The sequence below is a fragment of the Panthera leo genome, chromosome B4 (genome assembly GCF_018350215.1).
Source record: "Panthera leo isolate Ple1 chromosome B4, P.leo_Ple1_pat1.1, whole genome shotgun sequence".
NCBI lineage: Eukaryota > Metazoa > Chordata > Mammalia > Carnivora > Felidae > Panthera > Panthera leo.
The window spans coordinates 39,653,323-39,680,042 of record NC_056685.1 but is presented as its reverse complement, the minus strand read 5'-3'; the positions used below and the strand labels follow the sequence as shown (position 1 = coordinate 39,680,042).

The 26,720-nt window shown below is 42.7% G+C and overlaps 1 protein-coding gene across 11 annotated transcripts in view; it reads right to left on the bottom strand.

The window, feature by feature from the left end:
- Positions 1 to 354: 354 nt before the first annotated feature.
- The window catches only part of KCNA5 (potassium voltage-gated channel subfamily A member 5), a 62,598-nt gene continuing 36,232 nt past the window's right edge, over positions 355 to 26,720 (bottom strand). For 2 of the 11 annotated variants that reach the window (XM_042945586.1, XM_042945590.1), the window contains one exon: positions 24,408 to 24,478. Coding sequence is in view for 7 of the 11 variants with exons in the window: in XM_042945576.1 (XP_042801510.1) it covers positions 23,944 to 24,034; positions 24,300 to 24,478 (270 nt within the window). In the remaining 4 variants the exon portion in view is untranslated. Of the gene's footprint in view, positions 440 to 3,141; positions 3,242 to 3,906; positions 4,047 to 4,771; positions 4,802 to 17,038; positions 17,358 to 23,943; positions 24,035 to 24,299; positions 24,479 to 26,093; positions 26,175 to 26,720 lie in introns of those variants that run through there. The other 9 variants (XM_042945581.1, XM_042945582.1, XM_042945583.1 and 6 more) reach the window with 9 other exon arrangements.

Sequence of the window (26,720 nt, the reverse complement as noted above, 5' to 3'; positions counted from 1 at the left end):
GAAAAACAAAACATGAATGTGGCCTTCAGGAACTCACTAGGAAAGATGTGGCATGTAGATACCAACATTTTTTGACTAGTGCTAAACTAGAGATAAAAAGAACCACAGGATAACTGGGAGGGAGACATACAAACTAAAGGAATCTAGTGGAAACATTGAGCAGATAGTTGAAGAAATCTTGTTTTGTGTTCTACAGGCTTTTTAACAGAGTAGTTTAAAAGGGAAGAAAATCTCCATTGAATGAGGACTCTGGCTATTCACACTGGGGGTTCGTTGCTTTGCAATTACTAGTCCAGAACAGGGTAGCTCTGCCAAATGGGCTACAGTGGAATTTATTTTCCTTGAAGATTCCCTGATCCTGTATTTGTTACATCCTATGAATGCCCAAGCTTAAAAACCACATAACTTCTGAAGACAGTCTGGCATTGAAAATAATTTCCTAATGGAAATGACAAAATGGTTTAAGAGAGAAGGGTTTTGAACATCTTCTCAGAAAGTCAAAGAAAACAAGAGACACCTGTCTCTGAGGCAGGTTGGAGGAGGCAGGTTGGAGGAGGCAGGTTGGAGGAGGAATGAGGAAACAGATGACCTTGGGGACCCTTTCGAAATACCAGATTTCAAGGACTGTAGGCACATTCCTAGTGGTGCTGTTAGCAGTCCCTCTGAAGGTGAGGACTCTTGGCCATCACCAAGAACTTTTCAGTCAGTAACAGCCTGCTGCTCTCTGGTTTCCTGCAGAGGTAATTGCTCCCTTCAGAAAATAGTCTGTAAAGTCATTTCCAAGGAGCCTCACAATCCTTATAAACTGCTCCAAATAGGGTGAGGATGGAGACTGTCCATTTGAAAGTTAGAGCCAGGGCTTCAGAATAGAAAAATACAATCCAGAAGAGCTTGTGCTAATATGATTGAATATAATTCAGAGCACTACTAGGCTGATATTCTTCTTCTCTGAATGAGAATGTTGGTAAATGAAATGCAGGATGCTTTTATTGGCAAAGGCCACTGTTGTGGAGAGAAAGACCACAAAATAAGCTTATAGATAGCTTTGCCATAAGCTGAAAATCTGTATTTTGGAACCAAATGAAGTGTGCATGTAGGGGCAGTTTTTACGTACAGATTTGTTTTTATAAAGAGTTATAACCTAAGATTCCCTTATGGGCTGCGAGGGGTGGAAATTAGCCTTTGACAGTCAGGTGAAGGTGATGGTCCTCATGATTCACAGAGAGGAGAGACTTAAATGTTGTAAGTTACTAAAACGTACTGGCTATTTATAAGGTATGCTGATTGAGAGGGTCAGAGTGTAACCATCAGTAAAACATTAAAGGATTTTGTTTTTGCTGAGGTTTTTAACTTGCTTTACCTCGAAGAACTACTTTTTTTCCCTTTTTCTTATTTTTTTAAATTTAAATTCAAGTTAGTTAACACACATTGTAGTATTGGTTTCAGGAGTAGAACCCAGTGATTCATCACTCACATATAACACCTAGTGTTCATCCCAACAAGTGTCCTCCTTAATGCCCATCACCCATTAAGCTCAATCCCTTACCACCTCCCCTCCAGCAACCCTCAGTTTGTTCTCTGTATTTTTTTGTTATTTTAATTTATTTTCATTTTTTTTAATGTTTTTTCATCTTTGAGAGAGAGAGACAGACAGAGCATGAGTGGGGAAAGGGCAGAGAGAGAGGGAGACACAGTATCTGAAGCAGGCTCCAGGCTCTGAGCTGCCAGCACAGAGCCTGACATGGGGCTCGAACCCACAAATGGTGAGATCATGACCTGAGCCAATGTCAGACACTTAAATAACTGATCTACCCAGGCGCCCCCTTTTTGTTCTCTGTATTTAAGAGTCTTTTATGGTTAGCCTCCCTCTCTGTTTTCATCTTATTTTTCCTTCCCTTCTCCTGTGTGCCTCTGGTGTGTTTCTTAAATTCCACATATGAGTAAAACCATATGATATTTGCGTTTTTATGAGTGACTTATTTTGCTTAGCATAATATCCCTTTAGTTCCATCCATGTTGTTGCAAATGGCAACATTTCATTCTTTTTCATAACTGAGTACTATTCCACTGTATATATGTACCACATCTTCTTTATCCATTCATCAGCTGATAGACATCTTTCTATAATTTGGCTATTGTTGATAGTGCTGCTATAAACATTGAAGTACATTTGCCCTTCAGATCAGCATTTTTGTATCCTTTGTGTAAATACCTACTAGAGAAATTGCTGGGTTGTAGGGTAGTTCTATTTTTAATTTTTTGAAGAAACTCCGTACTGTTTTCCAGAACTGAGGTAGATGAATTGGAGAATTTCCCTGTCCCAGAGGGCAACTTTTATTCTCCTTGTTTCATGTTTTCATGCTATAATGTTTACTGAGTACTCGATCAGTATCTCTCCAGCTTTCACCAAGCCCTTCCTGGGCCCTTCCCTGCATGGAATTAGTATATTGACAACTAATCATATTGTAGTCTTTCTCCTTTTCTCTGGCTTTCGCCTCACTCTCTTGACAGTGACACTGGGTACATGTACTCTACAAACCTTAATTCTACCAAGATACTTGGGGAGGGAGGAGGTAATGGGAGGCCCAGTGGAGGCTATGTGTCTCAATCACTTACTGAATTCAGCTTCATCCATAATAAAAATGACATTTTGATATCAATATATTCAATTCTTACATATACTCAATGATTTCCTAACTTAAAAATAATTACAGGTCACATCATTCACAAACCTCAGCATCTCAGAGTAAGTTTACTAAGCAAAGCTAACTCCTGAGTGGGCTTGCAAAATCTGTAAGAATTTCTTTGTCTATGTAAGGTCCCATCCTTTCTGGAGGGAGGAAATGAGGGAGAAAGGGAGGCAAGGAGGAAGAAAACAAATTAGATAAGTTTGCAAACAGGACGCTGTTTTTAGAATTCTTCATTCATTTTACCCATAATGCATAGCCTAGTGCTGGATACAGATTAGTAGATAAAAACGGCTTAATTCATTACACCTTGGTGGCGATGGGGAGGTGAAAGGGGTGACCTTGCAGATTTTGTCTGTGTTGACATAGCTTCTGCTGAATACCTTCTCCACTCTGGCAGCATACATTACTCACCAAAGTCCTTATGCTAAGACAATATCATAAAAGGAAGTACCAACATCTCCTGAAGCACATCCTTCTTGGGGTAGTGAAGCCTCTTCTCTGAGGATGGAACTGTCCTAGCATGGAGCTCTGAAGCCTCCCTGGCTCATCAGCTTTCTCCCATTAAAGAAGAGAAGAAGAGGATCAGGAAGCTAAACTTCCCAAGAATGGGATGCATCTATGCTAAGACCAAGTGACTGATGATATCATTCATTACCAAACTAAAGCCTGGGCTTCTATCTGAGGATTTTGTCCCAAAGATGGGGGCTGAATAAAACCTTCAGTAGTTCAAGAACAAACCACCTGCTCCAGGTGATTCAGGAGAAATCATGTGAGCTGTACTAATCTGATCCCCTCCCCAAGTGGATGGTCAAGGCTATACAGCAGGAATGTCCTTGCACAAGGTGGAGCTGGACCCTGATTCAGTCACCTACTACCAGTGAGAACTTGGGAAAATTATTTTACTTCTTTGATCCTTGATTTCCCATCTATAAATGGAGATTAAAAGTAACTATCTTTTTGTGTTATTCTGTAAAAATAATTATACTGTGAATTTATGGAAAGCATCTAGAATAATTCTTGGTATATAGTAAACATCATAAGTATATTTGAATGGTACCCAGGGTTAGACAGTCTTTCTTCATTTTCAGGCTAAATTGATAATCCCCAAACCATCTTTAGGTGGTTTTGGCATCTGGTTACACACCAAGACTCCTATATATATGCAGCTGCACAACACATTTACACATGTGCACATTTGTGAACACTTTTGATTCACCTGAAATGTGATTCACCTGGAAGATCAGCTCTTCTGGAAGATGTTCAACACACACATGAGTGACTGAGTAAAGGTCCTCAGAATGCTGAGATGCCAGTGGTTCATAATGTGATTCAGGGACATCCATTTTCAGGTGATGCCTGAAAAAGAAAAATAATAAGAGAGGCATAGTTACCAAGAATGACAACTGGAAGGCCAGATAAGTAACATAGAAAGACAAGACTGACATAGCTGTACCATCTGGGGGGAAAAGTAGGTGGCCAGGGAGAGTTAGAGGAAAGCACTCTCCCAATATCTTAAAAATGGAAAAATAACATTCCCTAGTACCAATCTATTAGAGAGTGAAAGTGAAAGTAGTCAGAGTTGGGGCACCTGGGTAGCTCAGTTGGTTGACTATCTGACTCTTGACTTCAGCTCAGGTCACGATGTCACAGTTTGTGTGTTAGAGCTCCACGTCAGGGTCTGCACTGACAGTGTGGAACCTGCTTAGGATTTTCTCTCTCTCCCACTCTCTCTCTCTGCCCCTCCCCTGCTTGTGCTCTCTCTCCTCAAATAAATAAATAAACTTTAAAAAAAGGAGATCAAAGTCAAGCTGAAAGGAAAGGAGAAAGGAGTTCAGACAATAGTAGGGGTGGTTTTATATGGGGTATATCCACGGAAGAGGCTTTGGATGTGAGGAGCCAAAGTCTGGTGACAGGAAGCTCACTGTGGAGCATGCAGCAGAAAAAGGTTGTGGAGAAGTTGGTTTAGAAACCAATACCCAGAGTATTTCCAATCTAGACTACATACAAGTGTTTCAAAGACTTACGGCAAAGATAGAGCTGCTAATTAGAAACTTAGAGATAATCCAGTCCTACATACTCACTTGACGTTGTAGTAGGCAGAGGTTAAACTCCTGTACAGGAAAGTGTGCAGCATAAACAAAGGCATGTAAGAGTAAAGAAATAAATAGGGCCAGTCAAATAGCAGAATGCAATTTACATATTGTGCATGATAGGATTACAATTTAAAAAAAGGACATCAAAGTGGAACTTTCCAATTTTCCTTTTTATTTACAGAATCAGTCATTTTTATTTGGTGAGCCACCTCAGATCCTTTCAGGCTCACCTGTCTCTCTCTAGCTCTTGACCACTTGCTCTGTGGAAAATGCATATGATCCCATCAGGCACAACCCAACAGCCCTCATCTCATCCCCCTGCTCTGTCCTCTCTGCTCCTACATTGGGGTTTCCACTGCCAGAACCAAGGATACTAGATAGCCCCTGAAAGTCCAAGGGAGTTAATGTACATTTGGAAAAACTTTCACAGATGGGACGTAGAAGATGATGGGTATAGTTCCTCTTTCCTTCTCCTGGATGACTGTCCTAGGTATTGAGCATGGCCAACATTAGAGTACATCATCACATTTGCTCTCCCCTCATCCCTGCCTTACAACTCTGTTTACTCACTCACACTTCCTAAATAATTTAGCTCATTTGATTTACTTTGGATTCAGACTCTGCTCTTGGTGGGATCTATACTAAGATGTTGTTGATGGTGCTTCTTGACTGGAAAGCCCTTTAGAACAAATATTCAATACTTAAACTGGGTACCAAGCAGTTGAGATGACTGTTGAACAGATTTGAAGGGCTGAGGAAGGTATAAATAGACATCAAGCTCAATACTTGTCTTCTGTTGGATCAAGCTAGGAAATAAAATGGATGCTTTTGAAATGCTAAATTATCTTAAGAGCCAGAGATGCCTAACACAGGTCTATTATCTCCAACCTTCATCTCCTTCACATTCTTGTCTCCAGGACTTCACAGCCACAACCCAAATGGAAATACAGTCATCTTCAGCTACCTCCAAGGAAGTAAATATCTCAGTCCCTGTCATAGTCCAGATAGTGAAACCAGTGAAGCTTGAGAGTGTCTGCTATCCCACCAGCAGGGCCCATCTGATGGTCCTCAGAGCCCAGGACCCTCCTGTCTTTTCTACCTTGTCCTCTCAGGAAGTCAGCTTGAACTGATTTGCACTAAGGAGCAAGTCTGTGGTTCTTATCTCCATCAGACCCAACATCTGATTTTTTCTTTTTTTCTTTTTTTTTAAATTAACTTCTTAACCATTTTGTACAGTTCAGTAGTGTTATGTACATTCAGTTTACATTATTGTTCAATCAATCTCCCGAAATCTTTTCATCTTGCAATGGTGATGATAAAGCTCTGTACCCATACAACAACTTCCCATTTCCTCTCCCCCCAGCCCCTAATAAACCCATTCTATTTTCTGTTTCTGTGAATTTGACTATTCTAGGAGACTCATGTAAGTGGAATCACATACTATTTATCTTTTTGTGACTGGTTTATTTCACTTAGCACAATATCTCCAAGGTTCATCAATGTTGTGGCATGTGTCAGAATTTCCTTCCTTTTTAAGGGTGAATAATATTCCATTCTGTGTATATACCATATTCTCCTTATCCATTCATCACCTGATGGACACTTGGATTGTCTCCAATTTTGGGCTATTGTGAACAATGCTGTTGTGAACATTGGTGTACAAATATATTTTCAAGAATTTGCCTTTAATTATTTTGATTATATGTTTTAAAATGGATTGATGGATCATATGATAATTCTATTTTTATGTATTTTTTTTTAGAAACTGTCATACTCTTTTCCATAGCGGTCACCCAATTTTGCATTCCCACCAGAACAGTGCACAAGGTTATAATTTCTCCATATCCAACACGTATCATTTTCTGTTTTTCTTTTTAATGTTTTTATTTATTTTTGAGACAGAGAGAGACAGAGCATGAGCAGGGGAGGGGCAGAGAGAGAGGGAGACACAGAATCTGAAGCAGGATCCAGGCTCTGAGCTGTCAGCACAGACCCTGATGCGGGGCTCGAACTCAACGGAGTGTGAGATCATGACCGGAGCTGAAGTCAGATGCTTAACCGACTGAGCCACCCAGGCGCCCCTTTCTTTCTGTTTGTTTTTTTTTTTAATATTAACCATCTTAATGGGTATGAGGTGATCCAACATTTGCTTTTTATAACCAGCCTGTCTGCCTATACCTCCCTGTACTCATAGTGTGAAAGGCTGTACTGAATATAAGAGAGATAAAATATATACACATCTATTTCAATAGGTCAATGCTCGTGTACAATTGTATTTTTTAAAAAAAAGCCATTCCCACAAATTTCCCAAGAACTTCCTTGGAAATGGCATTGCCTCAGCTGAGAGTCCCTGGCGTTGGTGACTGATGAGAGCCACGTGTTCTCCCTCTCAGAGATACTTGGACTTTGATAAGAGTCAAACCTTAAGCCTAGAGAGCCTTAGTGCCATCCAATGTTCAGGAGTCATTTTGCAAAGACAGATTTCAGGAACGCCTCTGAGACATGCTGTGAATACATCCAACTCACTCTCCCTTCCACACAGCATCTGCCACAACCCTCTGCATCAATAATTCCTTGACTAAATCTAACCATCACAACCCTGCTTGGAGCTGCATGGTGGCTCCCTACTGACCTTAGGAAAAAGGCCAAAACCTTGTCTCTCATTTCAGAGCTGAGGAATAGGAGAGTCAGAGGGGGAAGTGAGTGCTTCTGGACCACCACTAGGTGGGGGAGAGAGGTGGGACCAGAATCCAATCTTCTTGTCTTCGTCCTGTGCTCTTCTGAATACACACACAAGGATTTCCACAGTCCTTACACCTGAGGAGTTGAGGAAAGTAACTGGAGGCGGCTCCTTCTCTGAAGTGGTTTGAATGCCCTCTTTCCTGAAAGCCAAAGGATGATCAGAAGAGGGGTCAGTGGGTCAGTCTAGACTGTAAATGAAGAGATGAGTGCAGACCAATGCCAAGCACAATGGACGTCATACCAGTCAGAAAAAATCCTGTAAATCTATGGGCCATGAATTCCTTCCAGAGTTAACAAATTAACTGATACCCCTTCTGCTCTAATTCAGAGGCATTTGAGCAATGCAGAGCAGTGAATTTTCCACATTTAAGTCCAATATCATAAGGAATTTCAATTCCCCAAATCCCTTCTCTCTTTTCAGCCAGCTGTCTCCTTTCTTCATAGTGCTCTTTGTGCGGAGGTCTCTCTGAACCAGTCGGCTCCTATCATGGAAATAATTCTGCTTCCCACTAGAAGGGAAAAGAAAATTCACCCATTGAACCACAGCAAATTGCAGTGACAGCGTGGAGACCCTGGAGAAGTGCCATATTGATTAAAATGTTCAAGTTAGTAACCAAGGGAGAAAGAGCAGGAGGGGGAGGAGGAAGAAAAGGCAGGGAAAAGAGCATCCGCCTTCTGGCTATCTGTCCCCATGGGCATCATCCAAAGCGATTTGTTTGGGGCACCAGGAGGAAAGCCATTTAGAGTGGAGAATGCCCAGCAGGAAATGTTGCACATCCCTTCACTTGCTCCTTCCAGATGGAGCAGTGCTCCACTATCTCCCCCTTGTGGGGATCACCATTACCACGTGCAGACAGGAATTCCACAGAGCAGACCCTAATGATATAGTGTACAATAGGTAACTTGGTGCTGCCTGGACATGCAGGTACAGCCATAGCCTGAGGGCATTTTCTGGGAAGCACTGCATCTTTCCAAATGACCCTGGAAAAAATGGGTCCATCACAAGTATCAGCTTAGTTGGTTCTATTTGCATTGGCATGCATCTTTAAATAGAGCAGTAATGGCTCACCTTGTCACTGCCCTTGACAGTTTACAAGGTGCATTGTCTCATTTAATCCTCACTGACTCCCAATAAGGGAGAAATTATTGCCATTGGTTTACAGATGAAGAAACTGTAAGAGTTTACAGTTACAATGAGATTAAGTGATTTTCCCAGAAGGAAATAGGAAACTCCCCTCCTTGAGACCCAGGTCTCAGCAACCATAAAGCACTTTCCAGACCCCCAAGGGAAAGAAGACTAAAAATATTCCCTCCCTCTCCTCTTGCTTGGGGCAGTGATATCCATTCTCCCATCCTGGCACCTGTTTCCAAAAGATCAAGCTCAGAGTCACAGAATTGTTCTGACTGTAACTCTCCATGTGCTTTCTTGGGGGCATGTGAACTCAATCAGAATATTTTCAAGTAGACAGGATTCATTTAACATTTTTTTTAGTTCCTATTAGAAACTGAAGCATTCATGCAAGAAACTGAGGGATTCACTGATTCTTTAAAAATCTCAGATCCAGTAGATCACAAATTATTCTCCCCAATCAACAGAGAAACAATCAAAACTCAGAAAGAGCCAGTTGCTTCAGTCACTGTGCAAATCAACCAGCCCACATCTGAGACTCTTTGCATCCAACATGTCACCTGCATTCGAGGGCCAGTCTTCTCCATTAAGGAGCAAAAGATTTGACAGAGTGTCTTTGGGAATGCCCCCTCGTTCCCGGGGTCTCTCATGCAGTGCTGTGAGGTTTGGGGGTGGTGTGTTGACTCTGCCAAGCTTATTTTCGTCCAAGAGCAGTGGAATGGGATTTGGGAGACTGTAGTCTTAGATCTGAGTTTTTTCACACACCATAGGTGCAAGCGCAGGCAAATCACTTCACTTCTATGGGCATTGGCTTCCCCTGGGTGATGTGAGGGACATGGATGAGCTGGTTAATGTGCTGGTGGGAGAGTAAGAAGGCCTTGCGGATGGCTTCTCTCTGCATTGGTTGCTGAAGAGGCTGTTGACTGAGTTCATCTGTTTACTAAGACAGATGCAGCTGTCCCCCTACGATTACTTCATCACAGGCGCTGACAGACCCTCCTGGGCAGGGCTCTTGGCACTGCCTCACTGGGGAGCATCTCCAATCATTGCCCGTCCTAATCAAATTCAGATTTATGGAGTGTGAGGCTGGAAGAGGCCCCAGGAAGGTCATGGAACACATGGTCTCCAGGCCCCTGGGAGCTCATGTTCTGACTCGTGGGCCATTTCCCAAGACACTCGGCCAAGCAGGCCCGCGTCAGGGTTCTCACCCCTCATTCAATGGGGCAAGTGGGTAAATGGGGCCAAGGAACACGACATTTTAATGGGGTCATGCAGCAGCTTTGCCCCAGTGGCAGTACCAACTCCTCCACTGCAGTTCATGTAATACTTCTATTGCACCAGTATTTTTGGATCACTGATTATGCACTCAGTGTGATGAGGGGCAACATGTGGGGAGAGTATTGGATCTAAGTAAATTGTACCCTCTTTATACCAATAGCATTTTAAAATAGCTATTATTCTAAGTTCTTTACATACCTTTCTTCATTTCCTTCTCATAAGAATTCCATAAGAGGGATATGATTAATCCCATTTTACTGACAAGAAGGCTGTGTGTTAGAGAGTGCAAGGATTTGCCTGGGACTTAGACCAAGGTCTAGCACCTCATCTTTGCCCAGCTTTGTTAGGGTCACAAGTTCCCCTATGCACAAAACAGTGCAGACAACAGAAGAGCCTATCAGGAAGTGACACAGGATGCATGTGCAGGGATTGGGAGGAAGGGAAGAGCAGTGTGGGATGGAGCATTTGGGGGAGGTTTTCCTGGGGAGGGTAGATGGGACTGGCCTTCCCAGGATGAGCGGGACTAATCCAGAGGAACCAGAGGGAGCAGAGAAGAGCATGAGGTGGGTGGGGAGTAGTCACAACATGGCAAGTAGAAAAGAAAGTATAGTGTGTTTCATTTTTGCCCTTTCTTGTCACTGTGCTCATTGATTTCCAGGACTTCTGAGACTCTGTGAGATACTACACTCTGTGGAGATCAAGACAAATGTTTGCTTTCTGATAAGCCCACAGGAGATGAGAAAGATCAAGATGATGTGATCTCAAGGGTATTTTCTGCACCTATCTGCAAAGTTTGTTGACTGTGGTTTTCAATGATTTTTGTCCTTGGAGCCGAACTTCATACAGTAGATTTCGGGGCTGTATACTAGAAGGGATTAAGTTGCACCCTCCATGACTGCACTAACCTTGTGTTGTCTTCTCAGTCCTGGATTGCTCTTTGACACCCATGAGCAGAATTCTTGCATGTTGTGATGACAGTCTGTCCTCATGCAATGCCTCCCATCCTGTGATATGTCTCAGTTCAGGTGGACATCACCAGAATAGTGTGCATCCTCAATGAACCCAAAGTCAGTTTCAGATATTGATTAAAATTTGGCAGCCCCCCCGTGAAGGGGTGGGATTCCTGTGTGTACTATGGCTAAGGGGTGGACAGTAGAGTAGGTTTGGGATAAAGAATGCTGGATCCATAGCAAGTCAGAGATTTCCAGCATTGGAATTCTGGTTTTTAGTTGTAGGTGTGATGCTTACCTCCACTACCACTGAGTGCTCACTTCACCAACGTAACTTTGTAGAATCAGGGCTGGAGACTCTTGGCTCTCCTTCATGTCCACTCCACTTCCTCCACCCCCACAACACACACATGCTCCACACACATTCAGAAATAGAAAAGGTCAAGCCACAAACCCTCCCCTGATTGCTCTGTACCCATGGCTTTATTTTTAGGTTAGAAAAGACCCTTTTCCTTATGACTCATGGTCCTGCTGACAAATATGCCCTGAATGGAGCAAGCAACATAAAAGAGTCCTTCCTCATGTCACGCTCCCTTTTCTCAAAGAGGCCCTTGTGGCTGCACCCTGTTTTGTCACTTTGCCCCTGTGGGCACTTCAGCAGACCAGGGCACTACAACCAAATAATCCCACCCCTCGCCTCTAGCTGTCTCCACCCATCTCTCCCCCAACATACATTTGGTTCAACTTCTAAGGAGACTTAATGTAACTTCTTGGGAAATGCTACTGGGCATTTTTCTCAAAAGTCACTCCTTTGAGGTTAAAGCACTTCTATGTTTGGAGGTGTGTAGGGCCATATTGAGAAGCCAGGGTAAATTACTAGTAAAGTAATGATTTATTTACCAGTCTTAATAGTCTCAGCTTAGGGAATTGCAGAGTGTGTTGGAACCAAAAATCACCTGCCCATGAAAGCTATACAGCAGGCCCTTCTCTAAATTATGAGTTTGTAGCCAAAGTTTGTCCCCTTTTCTGAACCTCAGTTGGTCAAAACAAATCGTTAGATCCACACCTTTCATCTGTGAACTTTTAATCAGCCTACTGCTCATAAGTCCCCCTGAGTGGAAATTAAGGCATGGATATCCAGCATGTCTATTTGACTATGTAGTACATTTATTTAGAAAGCTAAATGATTTTTTACAGTTTGATAACAGAAACTAAAATGGAGATATCTTAATCTCCCATAGGTTTCAGTTCTCTGCATTGTCTATCATCGTGGAGAACTGACACTTGGTTGTAAGCATTCCCACTTGTATTTTAAATGATCCCATCCACCACCAAAATGGCTCACATTTTTCTAGCAACTTCTCTATACCCATGATTTCATATAATGTTCATAACAATATTGGAAGCAGGTATTACCATCCTTGTTTTACAGCTGAGAAAATTGAGTTTCAGAAGAGACTTAAGTCTTTTGCCCAAGTCTGCTGATCTCTTTCATGATATAATACAGCCCTGATCCTAATCTTTCTACTAACCTCTAGCTGACAGTCCCTCAACCTGGTCATTGTAGAACAAAAATTTGTCACACTGTAGGCTAGGAAGTTCTCATGATGATGAGGTTTTAGAGTTTCTCTTTGGAGGCTATTGGTGTGCTCCCAAATTGCAAGTGTGAAAAATCTCCCAAATTCTTCTAGGTGATCCCCCAACTTTCCAGGAAGGTTGTCCCCCATGGTCACATGGACCCAGGATTGCAGGCAAGAAAAGCCCAGGTGCACAGCTGGCTGTCCTGCCACTCTCCCTCCTCTGCTCCAATGGAAAAGAAACCCAAGCTCCCCAGCCCAGTGTTTGGACTCCTGGGAGCTCAGCCCGGCAGTGGCCAATTGGATTATCTTTACTGGCCTTCCTGCCATTGCTAAACCTCTGGGGAAGTGAACCAGATGTCCCCATTTGACCAACAATTGCAGTTGTGTCCAGCAATGTCCAGCTGTTCCAGGGTCTGTTCACAGAATGTCCCATTTATCTTGGATTTCTTAGTGCCATAACCAAGCTGCCAGAGGAGAAAAGGATGCTCCATTCCTGACATCAGAGGGAAAATATGAATCAGGAATCCAGGAAATGCTGCTAAGCATTGTTTCTTCCCTATATGCACCCACCCCTCCCTTTACTCCCTACTGAACCAGAGAGGTATGCTTTGCTTTCCTTCCTTGAAGAATCTGATCCAGGCATCTCTCCTTTCAGAAAAGATTTTTCAATCATTTCTGAAAATCTGCTGCATTTTAAGGTCAATCCCATTAAGGGATTAGCTTTTGGGTTTTCGTTCCATGTCTTTAGAGAATTAGGGTAACACAGCTGGATGGATAATTCAGCCCCACAGATCTACCAAGGAGAGCTTTAAATCCAGGGAATTATTAGGGACCTTCAACCTTCCATCTCCCCTCCGTACCCACTGTAATTTCATATTTATTTCTAAGAATTGGGAGAAGATGCCACACTCCCTTGAGTTTGATCAAGACAGGAAGTCAAGTTGTCTTCAATTCAGTGCCTAACATGGATCAAGGTGTTGAAGAGAAACTCACACTGCTTGGGAAGTCAAGAGTTTCAGTTCTAACTATGCCCCAGACTTGCTGTGTGAGTTGGGCCTCCCCGGGGGCTTCTCATCTCACAAAGATTTCTAGGGCATATTCTCCACCCCATCCCAATACTGAGGTGGGTTCCAAGCAGGTGTATGTAAGTAATATGTTTTTGCATCTCTGGGTCCAAATTAAGGGGCCAGGGCTTGGTTATTGACCCCGATTGGACAAACCAAAAATCCCTTGCCCAGGAACTTGGGCTTGGCACTAAAAAAGTTCATCTCCTTGGACTGGCCTCTTAAACTGAGGAGAGATGCTGATGGTAGCCACACTCTCCACCACATAAACCAGAGAGCAGAGACAGCCATGCAGGGAGAGAGGAAAGAAGCTGACCTAAAGAGAGAAAAACTGACCCAAGTGATGGGGAAAGAAAGGCAGATAAGACAGAAAGTGTGCTCTCTGCACTTAAGCATTTTTCCTCAGGAATTCATGTGATTCCGCTAAAATGAAAATTTTGATTTATGAAGGATGCTAAAATTAGTGAGCAAGATTTTAAGAAGGAAAGTTGTATTTGGATGGCATCAAAGTAAAATTTGTTAATTACAAAGGGGAAATTGTAACTTTAGAGTGAAGAAACCTAGGAAACACTATCTCAAGATGGTGATCAAGGTTAACATCACCAGAAATAGGGCATAATGATATCACATGCCCCCTGACACTATGCCCTGAGAAGGACACAGCATCACTTCTGTGATGGTATTCCCAACAGTCGATAACCTTAACTCAAAAAGATTATCATGAAAAAAATATCAGAGAAACACAATTGAGAGACATTCTACAAAATGTCTGACTGGTACTCTTCAAAACTGTCCAGATCTGAAAGACAAGAAAAAAACTGAGATTGGAGGAAGCATGACAATTAAATGCAATGTGAGATTCTAGATTAGGTCATGGAACAGAGAGATGACATTAACAGGAAAAATGGCGAAATCTAAATACAATCTTCAGTTCAGTTGATAGCATTGCATCAGTGTTAATTTCTTAGTTCTGTTCATTGTGCTATGATTATGTAAGATGTTAATTTAGAGAAGGTTGTGTAAAGGATATGTGATGATTCTCACTATTTCTGCAACTCTTCTGTAAGCCTAAAATTATGTCAAAACCAAAAAATTTTTAAAGGGGTGGGGTGTAATTTACTATCAAGATACCAGATCACTCATGGAATTCAAGGGCATGGATATAGTTGATTATTTATGTTCAACTTATATATGTTAGCCACAGTGACTTGTTTCTTAAAGCCAAAATAAGTCTAACTGGTGTGTCCTGAATAAGTCATTAAAACACTCAGCACCTTAGATGGAATATTCCCTAAACCAACACAGAGCACTGAATGTAATACATAGCATCTTACAAATCATCACCATCTTGTCCTCCTAGACCACAAATGCAATGTTTGAGTACCAGATGAGAACTGTGCTCCCACAAAGACCCCAGAAGGAAATTTGAATCTCATTTAATCATCTCAGCAATGCAGGAGATCATTTTCTAAGTTGGATTATGGGTGTTTAGAGCTAGAGTGTCAACAGATGACCATCTGGCAACTTGGAAGTCATCTGGTAACTAGTAATATCCAGTAACCTCCAACCCAAAGCAGGGAATGTTTGCACATTCATGCAATACAAAATACAAATACAATACAATACACCTTAAGTAATGAAGGGTCAGCACTGTGAGTCAGCCTGTTTCTCAGTCAGTCTCTGCTCATTAGGAAGACTTTCCCATTCCCCGGGTGATGATCAGCATCCTGGTATGCCTGGGAGACCCCCAGTGTAGGTCTGTTGTTTGTGTAATTATAAGTGGTGCTTCTTTGACTCACAGATGTGTTCTGGTTTAGATGATTGGTCACTTTCCTTATGTTTGGGGGAAAAGTTTCCTCCTCTTAGTTAATTATGAGAGCTAAAATTTTATAATACGGAATAAGCCTACCCCCTTTTCAAATAATGTTTCACTTTCCCACCCCTATACCAAATAGTCTCCATTCACCCTGTTAAGTTTCATAAGTTGTAGTTTCCAGAATCCTCACCACCCTCAAAAACCCTTCTGGATGTGCTTGGACCACTAAGGCCAGAATGGAATGCAATACTCCATATGTGGTTTAACTGATTTTGAGCCATTAGAATTATTATATTATATTATTCTCCTATCAATCTTCTTAAAGTACCATTGGCCAACATTATTTATAATGTAGAAACCAGAGGACAATTAAATGACCAGCAATATGGGAATGATTAAATAGTTTATGGTAAAAATCATACTATGAAATATTATATAGGCATTAAAATCACATTGTAGAGAAATATTTAAGACCAAGAAAAACAGCTCATGATATAATCTTAAGAAAGCAGGACATATGGAATGAATGAAACACAATGTCCTGCAACATAAGGAAGGATCTCATAAGCATAATGTCAAACAGAAGAAGCAGATACAATACCGTATGAATCCATGTCTATGAAGTTCAAACCCAGCCAAAACCCACCTATGGTATGAGAAGCTATCCTGGTGCTTTCTCTTTGTGGGGGAGAAGTGATTGGCAAAGAGCCATGAGAGCTATTGGGATTTTGGTGATGTTTGTTTCTTGATTTGGGTGTAGGTTAATAACATGTGCTCATTTTGTGAAAATTCAAACCTTACATTTGTATACTTTTATGTACATATTTAATCCTTCCAAAAGCTTACATTAAAAGAAGAAAAATATTGCTATATAAAACTCAGTGTGCTGGAGTACAGGCTAACAATTCTGAAATTACTTTCCCTATAAATTAGGAATGAACAAGAAAGTGAGTTGTGGATAAGAGAAGCCACATTTCTCAATGTTGGAGAAAGGAATTATAAATAAGTAAAGGCAGAAAACTAGCCTGAACCCTGTACTAGTGGGTTCAAGTTGGAGATAACCTTGTGAACTCATGTTTATTTATAAAGATAAATAAATAAATAATGATAGGTATGTATGTATGCATAGGTTAGGATACATCCATGTATTTCCTAGCTCTGTCTGCTGAGAGGGCTTAGCAACCATAGAACTCCAGTAGCAATGAGCATCCCAAGTGCCCAGATCTGGGGTTTAACCATCACTCTCCAATAAAAGAAACCAGGGCTCCAGGAGAAATGGCTGATTGTAGGGTTCTTCAGGGAAAATACAAAAGTAACTTGTAGGGCAAGAAGTAAGGATGAGTGTACAGGAAAAGGAGATGAGGTGGTAAGGAACATGCCAAAAGGACCCAGGAGTCAACTTGAGAGAGATTCCAAAGGTCAAAACTGGGACAATTTGAATGACAAAGTAAACAATGATAGCACTGAATTAAAATTTCACAAGATAAAATACATACCCATGACACCTTAGTGGTATATATAAATGATTGAATAAGCAAATAAATAAATGAGGGAGAAAAGACAAGTATCCCTTATAGACAAATTCCAAATAATATCCACAAATACCCTCATCCCCTCCCCAGCAGGTGGAGCTTGATTTCCTTCTCCTTGAGTGTAGGCAGGACTTAGCGACTCACTCCCAAAAATAACACATGGAAAGGAAAAACCAGCAACTTTACAGTGGGAGACCTGGAGGAAATATTCATGATTTAGGGATAGGTCTTGTGGTTGTCATGCACCTTTAGATATGATGCAAGGAGAAGGGCACTTCTTCTCTGTGGTCTTCTTGCCATGAACCCACAACCTCCATTTAATCATAAGAAGACATTAGACAAACCAAATTGAGGGGCATTCTACAAAGAATTTGACCAGTTCTCCTTAAATTGTCAAAGTCATGGAAAACAAGGAAAGGCTGAGAAACTAGAAGACCGAGGTGACATGATGACAAAATGCAATGTGATATCTTGTATTGGATCCTGGAACAGAAAAAGGACATTAATAATAATTTAAAAACTGGTGAAATCTGAATATAGCCTGTCATTCAATTAACAGTAATGAACCGATGTTAATTTCTTAGTTTTGACAAATGTACCATGGCCATCTGAGATGTTAACATTAGAGGAAACTACAAAAGGTGTTCAGGAGCTCTGTATATTTTTGCAACTCTTCTATAAAACATCTAAAATTATCCAAGATAAAACATTAATAAAAGTAAAAATCTCTATGTGTCCCATGATTCCAATTTTGTTTAAACACACCCACATGTGCACACACACACATGCACACACACCCTGAAAAAAAATCAGAAGGAAATATAGCAGAATATTAAAAACTGTATGAACACATACCCCTCCTGTCGGAGCAGTGTTCACTGGGGAAACTCTTGGAGATGGGGACAGGGCAATGAGCAGGACCTCATTGTCCATTGCCTTCTGGGACAGTACCAGAGATCTGATTAGGGCTGGGTGTAGGGTCTGGGACAGGCATCTCAACTCCTGGGTTGTGGGGTTTAAGTTGTCTGATTAGTGAAGCACCAGTCTGGTGTGATCAGTGGTCAAGATAACAACCACAGGACAATATGGCAGGACTTTGGCTCCAATCCTATCAGAACACCTCAGTATTTGTGGTTGTGTAGAGCACCAGGCCCTCCCCTCTAAAAATCAGGTTGCTGGTTCAAGCTTTGCAGTTCCAGTGTGAGACATGGAAAACTAGTGGTAAAATTCACCACATCAGTGTTCAGGTTTTGGGAACAACAGCCAGATTGACTTTCTTAGCACTGGGCCATAGATGACCACCATGGAACTTGGCAGGAGGCCACCTCCTTTTCTGGAAGGCCAGTTTGCAAGGGATCAGTCTGAGATAAGTTAACATTTACCTCTCACTCACTCCCTGATGCAACAGAGTGGCTTCTAAATATCACAGCCCTAAATGTCAGCAGTCCCTAACATTTCAGCCCTGAAGGGGCTGAAAATCACAGTTATCACTATAAGGCACCCTGGAAGATGGTTAGGAAGAGACTTTCATGGGTGTGATCATGTTCACTTGAAACACAGAGGGAAGGACTATTTAAAAGCAAAGCCTAGGAAATGTGCGTCTCCTGCATCCTTGTCTCTTGGCCCTGAGCATGAGTTTGGGCAGTATAACAAGGTCAGCATTTGTGACTCCAGTGGAAAGTCAAGAAAAGGCTCGCCAGGACCTGCTGCCAGCTCTTTTTTAGTATTGGAGGAGTCTGAGTGGTTTTGGGGAAAGGAAGAGTCTCCCTGCAGGGCTGACTCAGTCCTGGGTCCCATAGACCAGAAACTCAAGAGCTGCCAGCAGAGTCTTGTGATGACAGGAGACACAGGTAGGGCTACAAGTCCTCCCCTGCCTTACCACACAATGGGTAGTAGATTCAACATGTGGAGCAGGTCACCATCTATGAAGTACGTACTTGGACATTTGGAGTGGCTTGGTTGATATCTCTTTTGGAGGGATAGTCCTGGAGGACAGTTAGTGCAAGTCAGTGAGTATGCCTCCCCTCCTACTTCTCATGATATTGAGGCTTTCCTTCCCATGAGGCAAAGGGATATGGGAGTAGTTATCTTCAGGACCCGTGGTAGCTGAAGTATACTCCTGTGTCTAGCACAGTGCTCACCACAGGGCATTTGGAACAGTAAGCACGGTATCACACAGGGTGGGCGGTGTCACAGCCAGCAAGGAAATAGCAATGCTTCCAGATTGACATCCATCTCTTGACACAAGAGTCATCCAGACGTCCCAGCCACTTGAGGGAAAGAAGGAGTATGGAAAGGATGTCCAGACTGGGCTCCCTACAAAGATTGCACTACTCTAAACACTTCTCCACCTGCCAACACCTGGATACCTAGTGGACACCTAAGAGCAGATGGACCCCTGCAGGAGATGGCTGAACTGCAGGCAATGGCTGAACTTCTCCACCTGCCAACTCCTGGGTGCCTAGTAGACACCTAAGAGCAGATAGACTCCTGCAAGAGATGTCTGTGTTTTACATTAGGCCAGTGGCTAGACCAGTCTGTCATGATTAAAGTACAGGACTGGTACAATTTGCCATTGAGTCAGAAATTTTAGGGTCCTATGGCTCCCTCTCTCTATAGTTGGTAAAGGGCATGGAATATACTCCATAGCTCCCTACATATATGGCGCGGTATTGACAAAGATACATCTTCCCAGTAGTCCATGGAAAACCTACATTTTCTGCATTTATCTCAGAGCATTGAGGAAGCAACAATGGTGGCCAAATCCATTTAAATATCTACCTCAGAGGGCATCACCATGTGTAAAGGTCACTGCACATAAACATGCTGCTCTGTGTGCAAGGCAAGTCTGTGGCCTTTTCAATTTTCTAAATAACCACAGGGAAACTAAAGATATGGCCAGCAAAATGGATCCTCTTTTCAGAATAAGAATATTAAGCCAAATATCACTTTATTCACAACAACAGGCTTAGAAATCCCAATATAGAAATGTGGGTAGACCTCCCAGGGCCCCATTTCACACTCAGGGCCAAGAAACAAGGATGAAGTAGGAAAGATGCTCAGCAATGATGCTGGAGGAAAAGCAAGAGGCTAGTTGAAATGTCCAAATACTTACAGAGAAACAGGGCAGAGGTTGAAGGCCCAACCACAGAGGAACTTGCAAGGTGTGTATTGTGAACATTGTGACGGTAGCAGGGGTATGTATCAAGTCAACTCAGCCTTGGTGACTGTGGCTTTGCCTTTTCATTCACTCACCAAATTTTAGTTAAATACCTCCTAGATGCACCGAACTCTGTAGCTCCAGATCACTCATGGTGAACGTTGAATCTCAGGCCACTCTCCCAGATTCCCTTCCAAGCCTCCCTTCACTGATTCTTCTGCAATCACTTTGGCAACAAATAAAGCAGATCCTTAGGATAGATTTGTCCACCGTTTCTGCCACCAACCCACACAAGCAAGGACTGCTGTGCTCTGCAGAAATTCAGCCTACAGGAATTCAAGGAACCAAGCTGAGAAAGGATGGGGACCAGGTGCTACAGAGCTTTTGCTTGGGGGGCCAGGCATATTGTGCAGAGGAAGGGCCTATGCACGGAGAGGCAGGGCCAACCCATTACCTTTCTGTGCAAACATCTGAATCCCAAATGGGTGTGGGGAGAGGTAAGCAGCACCATACACAGCTTCTCAGAAGTTTGGCCCATCTCTTGTGAAATGAACGGTCACTTCCACCCTTCATTCCCAACAACCCACTCAGTGCCCACCCTTGGGGTTTTCCTTCCAGGTGGTCTCAAGGAAGATTTTCACTTAGCTCGGTGGAGTTGGGGATGCATTCAGGAGACCCAGATGGTGCCCCTTTTTGGCCCCAGTGTCCTCCCTTAGAAGCTCAGTGTGGTTACTATTTCAAATGCCTGCTTAAAGGTGGAAAAACCAAGATGCTAACACCAATTAATCAGCACACATGCCTTTGACCTGACACTCTCCTGATCCAGGCAGCCCCTCTCCCTCAAACATCAGGTGCAAGATACTGAGGACGTGCAGGGAATGACTCCTATCTATGAGTGGGCTCTCTCTCTAAAGCTGTGCCAGTAAGAGCCTGTGTGTTCTTGCCTATGGGCCCATCCATGCCCCAAGTGGAAGCAGCAGAATGACTCATGAGAATGAGGGTGGAGTCAGTGCCCTGGGATCTACATAAAAATAATGGATCCACATAAAATTCAAACCCAAAATGCTGAGATCATCAGCACCACACTCTTTCCAACAAAATGTCTCTGTTGTGCCTGAATTGATTCATTCAGCCAGCACTTTGACCTCATACTGCATGCCAGACCATATATTGGGGACCATGGATACAAAAGTGGAATTGCTAATTGTGCACACAGCTAATCCTGTAAGGGAGTGTGAGCGAAGGCCATGTGTGTGCAGCATTCTGTGTGGGAATGAAGATTGCCACCCCAAAGGAAGGAGGGTACAGAAAAGACCTCATGTAAGAGATTGCATTAATCAGGGTTCTCCTGGAAGAACGAGTGTACTGAGAAGGGGCAGCTGCAGAGAGGTGTGGACAGTGAGAAGGGGGCCAACAAGCCCTGGTAACAGAGGGCAGCTCCTAAGTCCCTGGGTTTGAAGGAGCAGGTGGATGGCAGGGAAGTAGGATGTGCAGAACTCGAAGGTGCTGCAGCTATGGAGACAGGCTTGTAGGACTGGGGCCCAGGAAGGGGAGTATAGTCACTCCCCAAATCACAGTGGAGAATGGGGGTTTCTCTTCACCCTCCCTCTGAGCTCCTATTAGTGCAGGATTCATGGTAATTCCAACCGAAACGTAGACAGCAATGGACAGGGTCAGACCAGAATTGCCCTGGTCTCCAGGGCAAAGGAGAAGAGGAGAATGCATTTAGAGGAGCAAAGACAATTACCAGCTGGTGGCAGGTTTGGAGCTGGACAGGCATAAGCTGAAGAAGACAAGTTCTGAGAAGCAATCAAGGAGATGGGCAGTGGCAAGGTGTTGGCAGCATCAGGAGGAGTGGTCCTCCATGTCTGGGACCCAGATTAAGGGTGGGGATGGGAGTGGGGGCAGAGGAAGTAGGGGGAGGTGAGGAGCTGAGAGCAAGATGATCCAAGTTATCAGGAGTCAGGGATGTTGTGCAGCATGCTAAGAGGGGTAAGCTTCATTATAGATGCATTGGAAACCATGAAAGTTCTGTTTTCATTTTTGAAGTCAGGGTAGTGGCATGATTGGAACTTTGTCTTAGCATAGCTGGCTCGAGGTGCCTGGGTGGCTCAGTCAGTTAAGTGTCCGACTTTGGCTCAGGCCATGATCTCACAGTCAGTGAGCTGGAGCCCCGCGTCAGGCTCTGTGCTAACACAGCTCAGAGCCTGGACCTGCTTCAGATTCTGTGTCTCCCTCTCTCCCTGCTCCTCCCCCACTCACACTCTGTCTCTCTCTATCTCTCAAAAATGAATAAATGTTAATTAAAAAAAAAAAAACACAACTGGCTCCACTGTGGGAAAGGAACTAAAAGGGAAGAGATGAGGGGCAGGAGACCAATGACAGCATCACTGTAGTAATTGCAGTAAGACATGGGAAGACCTGACCATGGCAGGCAAGCAAGTTTTCAGAGAAAGAAGGTGAAGGAAACAACCATTACAGCATGAAAATATCAAAACTTGGAAAGCAGAAAGGAAGTAGATTGGAATTACAGTCCTAGAAACATCCTCGGGACTCTGGTCTGGGACAGGACATTTCAAGCTCCTTACAAAATACTTGGGGGAATAATGTTGGCCTTGCCCACCTTGTTGCCTTATAGTCAGGCTCAAATAAGCACAGGTACTTTGAAAGAGCAAAGAGAGAGACATGCAAAGTGTAGTGGGGTCACTTTAATGATTAGTAGAGCCCTCCTGGTGAGGACAATTTTGCAACACCATGAAGCCAGAACCAAAAATGAGTCAAATCACCCTTTTAGGGGTCTGGGTGAGGTGGGTGATTCACACTGAATCCTCCAACCTTCCTAAGTCCCCTTCTGACCTGGATATCCTGATGGGTTTGATCTCTGGGCTGGCCAGTTACCTTCAATGATGGAAAAAAATCTAAAATGTGTTGCACAGTAATTCCCTTTTCTACTGAACTGTGGACTGTTAAGCAAAAGGGGGAAGTGGTTGCAATATGGCATGTTCCCACCAGGTGGCACCCAAGGCCCGAGTTTGAGATTCAGCACTGCCTTCCAGCCTTTAATGGAGACTTCCCGCTCAAAAGCCTACCCAGAAGAACCAGAAAAGATACTGCAACCTTTATGACTTGTTCTTTATGGGACATAAGTCTATGGTGACAGAACAAGGCCAGAAGGGCAGAGGGCTAAAACTACATCAATTCTGACAGATGAAACTGAGACAAAAATAAAAACATTCCAGTGTTGATATGTGCTTGCCTGCATGCAGAGTGATGACCTCCATCTGTAGAGGACTTTTAAAAGGATGACCTCTCCGCAGTCTGGAAGCTGCAAGCCTATCTGGAGACAGAAGATGGGAAAACCACCTCTCCAGGAATCTGCCATTGCTTCCAGCCTGGAAGTCATAGTTTTGAGCATGTGAAGATTGGCATATCATTGTAATTTTATGGCTCCATGTTCAAGCTCTAAAGTTTGTGTCTACCTACCTAGCTTAGGAGTTTTAGAAAAGATGAGAAAAAACGTGGACAAAAACAACCTCCATAAAACTGTGCATAACATTCTTTTCATGTAATAATTATAGTTGAATTTGAGCACTTAGTATAAGCAAAGCATTTTTTATGTGACTCCATTTACTTTTTTATTTTTTTATATTAAATATAATTTATTGTCAAATTCATTTCCATACAACACCCAGTGCTCATACCAACAGGTGCCCTCCTCAATGCCCATCAAGCAAAGCATTTTTCAGGGCAAGATATGACTTAATCATCACAAGCACTCAAAGAGGCAGAGATTTCTCATCCTCATTATACAGATGGGGAAGCTATGGCTCGGAACAGTAACACAGCAAGTAGATGGCAGGGTCAGGACTTCTACCCAGGTCTGTTAGATTTCCAAGTTCAGATTCATACCTACTGTACTGTGGAGGCTCCCTGGAGTGTGCTCCCCGTGGGATCTGTGTGAAGGGCTGGATATCGACAGTGATGGGACATAGTCCCTGCCCTAGGGAATATTCAGAGACATAGATATGACCAAAATACACAGGGCTAAACCTAATATAGGTGTGCACAAGTGCTTCTAAGAGCCTAGAAAATAAACCAGTTAGCCTCCGAGGTCATCAAGGAAGGTTTTGAAAACTTGAAAGGTAAAGAAGAGCATCCCAGCATAGAGATGAGGTTGTGTAAAGGCACAGAGGCATGAACTTGCACAATGTCCAGAAATAACTGTGAGCCTGGAGTGAGGAGAAGAAATCAAAAACCTCACTTACGCCTGACACTGAAGAACTGTACACAGCCTGACACAGCAGTTGGAGATGGTTGGGGCCAGAGTTTGAGTGGCTGGAGGGGACAGGTGCCTCCCAGAGGACAATGGTGCACTTGCCTGTTGGCCGCACGGTGTTGAGTGTTTTTCTTTCTCCCATGGTGGACTCAAGGAAGTCCTTGGTACCTTAGTGAGGGAAAGGGAAATGACAGCTACCTTCATTGGCATGACCCAAGAAAAACTCAGAAACCTGAACACCACCTGGAAACTTACTGGCGAAATCCAACTGTCCTGTTGAGGCTTCCAAAGGACCAAGAACACAAGCTTTAGACAAGGGTTCTTCAAATGCAGGGAATGGTCAGACAGTAAACACTTGCTTGGAGCTAGTAGGAATTGGGGGTGGCATAGCACTATGATTTTTAGGGGCATTACAGACATCTCTTCCCATCAGTCTCCTTCAGGGAAAATAGCCCCATCTTAAGAGTTGGGAGCTAGTGTTCTCAGCTCATGTTTGCTATCACTGTGGATCAAGAGGGATCTCGCCTATACTGGGGCATGCTTCCTTTTCACAGAATGGCAGATGGGCTAACATATCTTTTGTCTTATTTTCTCTAGGCTGCTTCTTAACTTAAACCTAAGAACTCTGACATGGGGCTGGAAAGTAGGCAGAAAGGCCAATCATTAAATGTAGGGAACCAGTGAGCCCAAAGGAAAATACAGTGACAACACTCTTTTCTCTGATATCCTTTCCCTGTTTCCCAGGTAGAAAATTCTTAGTCCCCAGATGGTCCTCCTGGACATGATCTTAGTGACTCCTGAAACAAGCAGCCTGACCTTTCAACAGGCGTTCGACCTTCTTTCACTCCCACGCTCCCTGCATGAGGGGAAGGCCAGTCTTATCTGGCTCCCTCTCCAGGCTGTTACATCAGAGTGAGCTTATTCCTCATGGACTCCATGGCTTTATCTTGCTTAAAAAGATAGATTTGGCAGTACTAAAAATCAAAACATTTCTCTGGCAATGTCTTGCTGACCAAGACACAATTATCTCTGACCCACTGAGCATGTTAAATGGCTTTTATTATTATGGAAATCATTGCATGCTGAGGATCTTAAAAAATAGTTACATTTCAGAAAGGCACAAAATGAGAACATTTTCCCTCCTCTACCTTCCAGAGACAACCTTCTCACAAGTGTCTGTGTTTTGTTTTCCTTGTGTTTATCATTGTAGCATAAAATAAAATGTATAGGCTTCTATTCCTTGATTTATCAAAATTTGATGGAAAGCATTGTCTACCAACTGTCACAGTGAGGTATTTATTGAATTCTACAACCACATATTTTCCTTCTCCCGTCTGTGTCCTGATTTTCATTAGTTATACTATTTCATTTTTTTCCTTAGTAATCTTTGTGACTCAAAAATATGCTTAAAATGATTTCAAATTTAAGATATACTTCCAAATATACTTAGAATTATTATTTTAAGATAAACATTTACTATTAATACCCCTACGGTTAGAATTTTAGTATTTACTCAAGTTCAGACAGAGTCTGTTAGCCTCTGTCTATGAAAGATGAGGAATTCGAGGTGTTTATCCCTCCTTTCACCTTCATCCTCAAAATCCTAATGTATTGTGTTATTATTCTTTCAATGCCAAGATAACAACAGTTATATTCATGCCAACATATACCTCCTGTCAGAGATTTTAACATCAGTAAGACCCTTCTTTCTCATTTTCAGTATAAGCAGTGGAGCATATTAGTAACTATCCTACAAAGGAAATTTTTCAAACAAGCTGGTGCCTCTCTTTCTTCAGAACTGTACCTCCCGCCTCATTAAGCAGAAAGCTGAAACTTCTTGGTCATCTTCTAACACCATAGGAAACTGTAAATAGGAAAAATATAGCTATGGATGTAGGGGAAGGAGATATTCCCCATCTCATCTGCCTTAAGGAGATCATTCATTACAGCTTCTTTTTGTGCTGTTTTGTCACCATCCAGTGTCAGGGTGCCCTGGCAAGCCCAACAGAAGTCTGTGAATAGAAATCCAGATCAGTATCCAGCCTGGGGGTTGGGGCTAGAGGGCAGGGAGTGGGGATGGGGAGAGTTGAGAAATTAAGCTCCCAGGTGGTGTAGGCCTCCTCTCACCTTGAAGAAAAAATGGATGTTCTGAGTCTAGCTGTTGGTTCAGCACCAATAGAACTCCACAGAAACGTCTGGAATGATAAAGTTCCATTCTACTAATCCAATTAAGGATTTCTTTGTCTGGGAAGGAATCTTGAAATATTACACCATCTGAGACTTTTAGGCAGGGGGATACAGTGAGCTAAGCTCTTGCAAGTTCACACCTCAACACAAAAAATGCTAAAAAAAAAAAAAAGTAAGTTTTAAAAATTAAATATGCAGTTGGGCTCACAAGAAAGAAAGTAAA